The sequence below is a fragment of the Lethenteron reissneri genome, chromosome 60, assembly GCF_015708825.2.
Source record: "Lethenteron reissneri isolate LAM-NWPU_2019-01 chromosome 60, ASM1570882v1, whole genome shotgun sequence".
NCBI lineage: Eukaryota > Metazoa > Chordata > Hyperoartia > Petromyzontiformes > Petromyzontidae > Lethenteron > Lethenteron reissneri.
The window spans coordinates 5,120,732-5,130,406 of record NC_083838.1 but is presented as its reverse complement, the minus strand read 5'-3'; the positions used below and the strand labels follow the sequence as shown (position 1 = coordinate 5,130,406).

At 58.4% G+C, this 9,675-nt stretch overlaps 1 protein-coding gene across 1 annotated transcript; it reads left to right on the top strand.

Annotated features, from left to right (window-relative positions):
• The first annotated feature begins 954 nt into the window (after window positions 1-954).
• On the top strand, window positions 955-5,979 carry LOC133358007 (translocator protein-like). The gene is made up of 3 exons (XM_061576276.1): window positions 955-1,167; window positions 3,856-3,994; window positions 4,763-5,979. Exons 1-3 carry the CDS (start codon window positions 959-961, stop codon window positions 4,949-4,951), a joined length of 537 nt encoding a protein of 178 aa, XP_061432260.1. The 5' UTR covers window positions 955-958; the 3' UTR covers window positions 4,952-5,979.
• The last annotated feature ends 3,696 nt before the right edge of the window (window positions 5,980-9,675 follow it).

Genomic DNA, 9,675 nt, shown 5'->3' with positions numbered 1-9,675 from the left:
GAGCGGCGTCGGTTTTCTTGGTGGGCGGGGAGAGAGGTGGGATTCAGAGTGGGGCTGGCCACGCGTCAGTCACGTGGTTTACTACGGGAGGATCGAGCCGGTTTAGAGTGACAGAGGGAGACGTACAGATGGGAGGGGTGGGGATCAAGAGTGGTGGGAGGCAGACCGTGTCCACGTGGTTTACATGAGCTGGTTGTCAGACGCGTCCGTGATTGTTGTAAAGGCTAACACGGTGAAGGGTGTGTGGGCGGTGTGTGGTGGCTGGGTGGATCCGTGCCGTGGTGAAGCGGCAATGACGTCGCGGCGATGACGCGACAGTAATTGCGACGCCGTGCTGACGTCGCGGCGATGGTGATGATGATGCCGTGATGGTGCTGTGGTGAAGCGGCGATGGTGATGATGACGCGGCGATGACGTGGCGATGACGCGGCAGTGATTGTGACGCTGTGCTGACGTCATGGCGATGGTGATGACGTGGCGATGACGCGGCGATGGCGCGGCGATGGCGTGGCGATGATGCCGTGATGGTGCGGCGATGACGTCGCGGCGATGACGCGGCAGTGATTGCGACGCCGTGCTGACGTCGTCGCGGCGATGGCGATGACGTGGCGATGACGGTGGTGATGCCGTGATGGTGCGGCGATGACGTGGCGATGACGTCGCGGCGATGACGAGGCAGTGATTGCGATGCCGTGCTGACGTCGTGGCGATGGTGGTGATGACGTGATGGTGCTGTGGTGAAGAGGCGATGACGCGGCGATGATGCCGTGATGGTGCGGCGATGACGTCGCGGCGATGACGAGGCAGTGATTGCGATGCCGTGCTGACGTCGTGGCGATGGCGATGATGCCGTGATGGTGCGGCTATGACGCGGCGATGACGTCGCGGCGATGACGCGGCAGTGATCGCGACGCCATATTGACGTCGTGGCGATGACGGTGGCGACGATGACGTGGTGATGCCGTGTGCCGCAGGGACCACGATGGCGTGGTCTGCGTGGGTGCCTCCCGTGTTCGCCACCCTCCTGCCGCACATGGGCGGCATTGCGGGCGGCGTGCTCACGCGCAGCGAGATCAAGGGCTGGTACGAAGGCCTCAAGAAGCCGGAGTGGCGGCCGCCCAACCGGGCCTTCCCCGTGGTGTGGCCGCTGCTGTACACCGGCATGGGGTGAGTCGTTGGTGGGAACTAGAAGAGGAAACTTTCGATGTAAAGCTTCTTTCGTGACTGCAGGAATTCATCTTCTTGGTTCTTTCGGTAAAGTCATCACGTAGAAGGGAAGTAATAAAATAATAAAAATTAAACATAATAAAATTATTCTCACGACGTTTCGGCCACAACGCAAGCAGCCGTCCTCAGTTTTATTTTTATTATTTTATTGTTTCCCTTCTACGTGACTTTACCGAAAGAACCAAGAAGATGTTCTGTGACCTCTTGCAGTGCCAGAAAGGGGCAAACGAAGCCCATCCTTATTTCCTTACAAACTCGTAACCGCAGGGTCACACTGCGGGGTCACACTGCGGGGTCACGCTGCGGGGTCACGCTGCGGGGTCACACTGCGGGGTCACACTGCGGGGTCACACTGCGGGGTCACGCTGCGGGGTCACGCTGCGGGGTCACGCTGCGGGGTCACACTGCGGGGTCACGCTGCGGGGTCACACTGCGGGGTCACACTGCGGGGTCACACTGCGGGGTCACACTGCGGGGTCACACTGCGGGGTCACGCTGCGGGGTCACGCTGTGGGGTCACGCTGCGGGGTCACGCTGCGGAGTCACACGGCGGGGTCACACTGCGGGGTCACTCGGGGGTCACACGGCGGGGTCACGCTGCGGGGTCACACTGCGGGGTCACACTGCGGGGTCACACGGCGGGGTCACACTGCGGGGTCACTCGGGGGTCACACGGCGAGGTCACACTGCGGGGTCACTCGGGGGTCACACGGCGGGGGTCACACTGCGGGGTCACGCTGCGGGGTCACACGGCGGGGTCACACGGCGGGGTCACGCTTCGGGGTCACGCTGCGGGGTCACGCGGCGGGGTCACGCTGCGGGGTCACGCTGCGGGGTCACACTGCGGGGTCACGCTGCGGGGTCACACGGTGGGGTCACACGGCGGGGTCATGCTTCAGGGTCACACGGCGGGGTCACACGGCGGGGTCACACGGCGGGGTCACGCTGCGGGGTCACGCTGCGGGGTCACGCTGTGGGGTCACGCTGCGGGGTCACGCTGCGGGGTCACGCGGCGGGGTCACGCTGCGGGGTCACGCGGCGGGGTCACACTGCGGAGTCACGCGGCGGGGTCACGCTGCGGGGTCACGCTGCGGGGTCACGCTGCGGGGTCACGCTGCGGGGTCACGCTGCGGGGTCACGCTGCGGGTGCGGGGTCACGCTGCGGGGTCACGCTGCGGGGTCACGCTGCGGGGTCACGCTGCGGAGTCACGCGGCGGGGTCACGCTGCGGGGTCACGCTGCAGGGTCACGCTGCGGGGTCACGCGGCGGGGTCACGCTGCGGGGTCACGCTGCGGGGTCACGCGGCGGAGTCACGCGGCGGGGTCACGCGGCGGGGGTCACGCTGCGGGGTCACGCGGCGGAGTCACGCGGCGGGGTCACGCTGCGGGGTCACGCTGCGGGGGTCACGCTGCGGGGTCACGCGGCGGAGTCACGCGGCGGAGTCACGCGGCGGGGTCACGCTGCGGGGTCACGCTGCGGGGTCACACGGCGGAGTCACACTGCGGGGTCACACTGCGGGGTCACACTGCGGGGTCACGCGGCGGGGTCACACTGCGGGGTCACACTGCGGGGTCACACTGCGGGGTCACGCGGCGGGGTCACGCTGCGGGGTCACGCGGCGGGGTCACACTGCGGGGTCACACTGCGGAGTCACACTGCGGGGTCACACTGCGGGGTCACACTGCGGGGTCACACTGCGGGGTCACACTGCGGGGTCACACTGCGGGGTCACACTGCGGGGTCACGCGGCGGGGTCACACTGCGGGGTCACGCGGCGGGGTCACGCTGCGGGGTCACACGGCGGGGTCACACGGCGGGGTCACGCTTCGGGGTCACGCTGCGGGGTCACACGGCGGGGTCACGCTTCGGGGTCACGCGGCGGGGTCACACTGCGGGGTCACGCGGCGGGGTCACACTGCGGGGTCACGTAGCGGGGTCACACGGCGGGGTCACACTGCGGGGTCACACTGCGGGGTCACGCTGCGGGGTCACGCTGCGGGGTCACGCTGCGGGGTCACGCGGCGGAGTCACGTGGCGGAGTCACGCGGCGGAGTCACGCGGCGGGGTCACGCTGCGGGGTCACACGGCGGAGTCACACTGCGGGGTCACACTGCGGGGTCACACTGCGGGGTCACGCGGCGGGGTCACACTGCGGGGTCACACTGCGGGGTCACACTGCGGGGTCACGCGGCGGGGTCACGCTGCGGGGTCACGCGGCGGGGTCACACTGCGGGGTCACACTGCGGGGTCACACTGCGGGGTCACACTGCGGGGTCACACTGCGGGGTCACGCGGCGGGGTCACACTGCGGGGTCACACTGCGGGGTCACGCGGCGGGGTCACGCTGCGGGGTCACACGGCGGGGTCACACGGCGGGGTCACGCTTCGGGGTCACGCTGCGGGGTCACACGGCGGGGTCACGCTTCGGGGTCACGCGGCGGGGTCACACTGCGGGGTCACGCGGCGGGGTCACACTGCGGGGTCACGTAGCGGGGTCACACGGCGGGGTCACACTGCGGGGTCACACTGCGGGGTCACGCTGCGGGGTCACGCTGCGGGGTCACGCGGCGGGGTCACGCGGCGGGGTCACCAGCGTCACTAGCGTGGTTGTGTGTGCGTGCGAGGCAGGTACGCGTCGTACCTGGTGTGGCGTGACCTCGGGGGCTTCACCAGCGACGCCGTGACCCCGCTGGGCCTCTACGGGGCGCAGCTGGCTCTCAACTGGATGTGGACCCCGATCTTCTTCAAGGCTCACCGCATGGGCTTGGTAGGCATGCACACCTCTGCACGCGTCTTTATACAACTCCTCTCTGTACAACACGACACGCACGCTCGTACACACCTATACACACCTCTATACACACATATATACAACACAACATGCACGCTTACACACCTCTATACACACATATATACAAGACAACATGCACGCTTACACACCTCTATACACACATATATACAACACAACATGCACGCTTACACACCTCTATACACACATATATACAAGACAACATGCACGCTTACACACCTCTATACACACATATATACAACACAACATGCACGCTTACACACCTCTATACACACATATATACAAGACAACATGCACGCTTACACACCTCTATACACATATATATACAACACAACATGCACGCTCGTACACCTCTACAGTAAAACCTTGGATTGCGAGTAAATATTAATTTGATAAACGAGCGATGTCTTGCAATACGAATAATACTGTAGTACGTACAGTATACGCTTTGTCTGCCGAGCGTCACGTGATCACAACCGAGCCGATGGTTCTTCTCTCTCTCTCTCTCTGGCTGTGGGGTTGTGGGTAATCGTCTCCCATGCTTCGGTCTCAATCGGCGTGCCTCACCCAGTCAACATCCGTGCGAGCGTAGAGTACTGTTTACTACGGCGTTGTGACCACCACGTGTGTGTGTGTGCGTAAAGCATCGTTTTAATTTTGTGTCGCCCGACCCGCCTGTCGTCCCCGCTGTGTCCCCGCTGTGTCCCCGCTGTGTCCCCCGCGCAGGCTTTTGCCGAGATCCTGTTGCTCTCTGGCACGGCGGCGGCAACCGCCGTCAGCTGGTACCCCATCAACAAGACGGCCGCCATGCTCATGGTGCCCTACCTGGCGTGGTTGAGCTTCGCCGCCGCGCTGAACTACCGGGTGTGGCAGGACAACAAGGGGGACGGGGAGGGCGAGAAGAAGGAAGGATGATGGCTCGCAGCGTGTCCGCAAGGCGCTCGCTTGCTCGATTGTTGGGAGGCGAGAGCCACTGGAGCTGATTGTTGTTCTTGTTGTTGCTGTTGTTGTTGCTGAGTCTGTCGTCCTAAACCCTGCGGCTTGCGATCATCGCACGATGTAGTATACTAGACTATACACTACACTATACACTACACTACTATACATTACACTATACACTACACTACTGTACACTACACTACTATACACTACACTACTATACACTACACTATACACTACACTATACACTACACACACTATACACTACACTATACACTACACTACTATACACTACACTATACACTACACTATACACTACACTACTATACACTACACTACTACACACTACACTACTATACACTACACTACTATACACTACACTATACACTACACTATACACTACACACACTCCACTATTATACACTACACTATACACTACACACACTACACTATATACTACTACACACAGCGCTATACACTACTATACACTACACTATACACAGCGCTATACACTACACTATAAAATACACTACACTATACACTACACACACTACACTATATACTACTACACACAGCGCTATACACTACTATACACTACACTATACACAGCGCTATACACTACACTATACACTTATATACACTACACTATACACTACTATACACAGCGCTATACACTACACTACACTACTCCACACTACACTATACACTTATATACACTACACTATACACAGCGCTATACACTACACTACACTACTCCACACTACACTATACACTTATATACACTACACTATACACTACTACACACAGCGCTATACACTACACTATACACTACACTATACACTACTATACACTACACTATACACTACTATACACTACACTATACACTACACACTACACTATACTACTACACACAGCGCTACACACGACTATACCCCACCCCGCTATAACTCGACAGCGCTGTACTCAGTTGAAAAATGTCTCAATAAAAATTTCTTGAGAACTCAGTTTTCGTTGTTGCGTTCAGTTTCTTGCCTCCCGCGCCCTCCAATCGGCAACGGTTGGCGACTCCGTACCGGTGATGACAGAAGTTCAACACACGTGAAGTACCGGTGAAGACACTTGACGCCGAGGTGGAGGCACACGGATATTTATTCAACACAGCTCGTATGTGACATACAGCACTGGAGGGGGTATCGGCCCCCTCACCCGACTAGCTAAGGATGCACTTCCTAGCTAAGTCCTAGCCTGCCTCACAGTCCTCCACTTCTGGGCTAGGGGAGGCTACTTGGCCCGACACTGGTAAGTCGGGCCGGTACCCGGAGTCCCAGACCAGCTCTTAGAAGAGCACCGGCTCTGGCTTTCGGGACCACGCCGCTGGCTCGGTCCTGTTCGGCCCTGACAAGGACATCGAACGAGGGGAGTCCAGGGCTCTATCTAAGACGTCTTCAGTCTTCTTAGTTAACTATAACATAACTGCTCCCGAGCCCATATAACGTCCCCTTTTATACCCAACCCTCCTTGAGGGGTGGGGCCCCGGGGGATCATAACGCCAAACCAGCCCCCCCCAGGGTGTCTGGCTCGGACGTCGCAGAGGGCATCTCCCTGTGCACACACGTAGCCCCGCCCACTGTGTTTCTTTCCCATAGACTGCCATACATAACGGCCCTCTCTCTAACATCCCTACATCACTCCCCCCTACATAGCTCGCAGCCGTCCCGGCTGCCAACATACAGAATGACAATAAAAATGAATTTTTACCGTAACCGCGCGTGTGCCTCACTAATTTTCAACAATAACAAGAACGGCAACAAGAACACAACAAAAAAAATGCAACAGCAAGAAGAGAAAACAACCCGACGCACCCCCCCTTGAATAAATACGAATTCCGTAAGAAACAAGCTATATACAATTTGCAGGGAAGCCACCATACACATAACAGCAGGTGAGCACAACGTAAGTAATTTCAATGGGCAGGGAACACACCCCCCCACCCAACACACAATGAACACAACATATATACACATCTTGCGGTTTCACAACAGTCTGCGCATTTTTGCGCGTGTCCTTGCGGCGGGCCCCTCACACGGGGAAACCCCGGGTGGCGGACCGTCAGGTGGTAATCGTCCGTCCCGGAGTGAGACCTCCTCTGATGCCGCGTGACTGTTGGTATCCCCAGAAGGGGTGGTCGGGCGTGAGCCCGTCAGTCTCGATGCACCTGGAGGTGGCACGGCCGGCAAGGCATTAGGTGAGCGCGGTGGAGACGGACCTAGTGAGTCGGTCGACCCCCCACACGTCTGGCCACGCATGCGTGAAGTGGGTTTGTGTACCGCGACGAAGGGTTTCAACCGAGAGGGGTGCACGAACCATCGCCGCTTCCCCCATCGAATGCGCACGCACTGTGGTCGCAAGACCTCGACCACTTCCACAGGGCCCCGCCACGGCCGCGCCAGCTTAGGGGAGGTAGCCAGGGGCACTTGGGGACAGTGCAACCATGCCCTGTCCCCCAGTTTCCACTGTATTACATGCGCCCGACCCAGCCTGAGGCGCTCGTTCGCCTTTTGACGGAGGTCCGAGTTCAACCTCGCAGCATCCCGCGCCTCTGTTAATCTAGCCAGATTAAATTTGACGTGGTCAGCCAATTTAGTTTTTCCTTGCGGGTCGGGGATCTGCAGCTGGGCGCGAACAGGCGGGTCGGGTTCGCGACCGTACATAAGGTAAAAGGGGGAAAATCCCGTAGCTGCATGGGGTGCCATTCGGTATGCCGCCAAGACCCCCTGAATATGCAGGTCCCAATCAGTCTGTGAATCTGAGACCTGCTGTGCCATCATTGACGAAATGGTGCGATGCAGGCGCTCGACCATTCCGTCAGTCTGTGGGTGATACGGGGAGGTCCGAATTTTCTTTGTGCCTAAGAGGTCACAGACTTGTTTAAGTAATTTGCTGGAAAAATTTTTACCCTGGTCGGTCAGCAGCCGTTCCGGAGCACCTTTGTCCAGGACGTATCCCTGAACAAAGGCGTCCACGATGGCTGCTGCCGACTGGTTGGCAAGGGGCCAGGCCATGGGCCAGCGCGTAAAATACTCGACCCCTGTCAGCAAATACCTATTGCCCCTGGGGGTGGCGGGAAATGGGCCCAAGATGTCCAGCGCGACAAGCTCATTTATTCTGGACACCTTGATTGATTGTAAAGGCGGGTTAGACTCCCGTGCCGGCGGTTTCCGTTGCGCACACCGCGGGCATGAACTCAAAAGATCCCCAACATCCTTTGTCATACCAGGCCAAAAAAAATCTAGTTGTATCAGTGCAAGGTTCTTTAGAGTCCCCAGATGTAACAGGCGCTCATGCGCGGCCCACACCACTTTGCCTCGCAACTCAGAAGGGACGACCAGCCGATGTCGCTGTGATTTGCCGTCCCAATGCATGAGCAGACCCTGTACCATTTCCTATGCACCTGAATCACCTTTCACCCGCCCAGCACCCCCGACGCGACGACGCCACCCGAGGAGGGAGGTATCCTCCATTTGGAGGCGCCCCCACTCAGTGACGGGCAACCCCAACAGGGAATCCCTTCCCTGTTGTTCGATCGAATTATCAGGCAGTGGTTCGTCGTCGTCGGTGGCTGCCAGGATCGGAACCGATGCGTCCCCTGAAGGTCTGCAACGTCCCGACCCCAGGAGGCATGCACATTCCGAGGTGGTTGGCATGCGTGACAGAGCGTCCGCGTTGGTATGGCGAACGCCCTTACGGTAGGTGGTCTCAAAATCAAAATCCTGGAGAACCTCCAACCATCGAGACAACTGTCCCGATGGTTGTTGAACTCGCAGGGCATACTGTAGTGCCGCATGATCTGTGCGGACGGTGAAATGCCGACCGTACAGATATGGGCGATACTGTTGGATGAAAAAAACAATTGCCAACAGTTCTCTACGGGTGACACAATATCTCTGCTCCGCAGGAGACAACACCCGACTACCGTACGCGACCACCCGTTCAACGCCATCAACCACCTGGGAAAGCACACCCCCAATACCCGTGTTGCTCGCATCGGTGTCGAGCAAAAAGGGCTTCGAAAAATCAGGGTAAATCAAGGGAGGGGCTTTTACCAGGGCGTCCCGAAGGGAGCGGAACGCAGCCTCCTCCTCTTGACCCCAGTGGAACCGAACCCCTTTAGATGTTAAAGCGTGCAGGGGTTTAGCAATTGTTGCAAAATCAGCAACAAACCGTCGATAATACGACGCGAACCCAATGAAACTCCTGACCTCTCCCACCGAGGTGGGAGTCGGCCAGGAGCTGACACACTGCGTTTTGGCGGGATCGGTAGCAATACCTGAACGTCCCACGATGTGCCCCAAATAACGCACCGAATCACGCAACAAATGGCATTTTTGGGGCTTGAATTTCAAATTAGCAGCCCGCATCTTTAGGAAAACCGCCCGCAACCTCTGGAGATGTTCATCAAAAGTTTTACCAAAGACGATAACGTCATCCAAATAAATGAGGCACGACTCCCATTGCAGTCCAGCCAAAACCAATTCCATTAAACGCTGGAAAGTTGCCGGCACTGAGTGTAAGCCCATCGGCAACCGGTTGAATTGAAACAAGCCGTGCGGTGTACGAAAAGCAGTTTAGGCTTTGACTCATCATCCAGAGGAAGCTGCCAGAATCCCGAAAGTAAATCGAGTGTGGAAAAGAATCGCGCT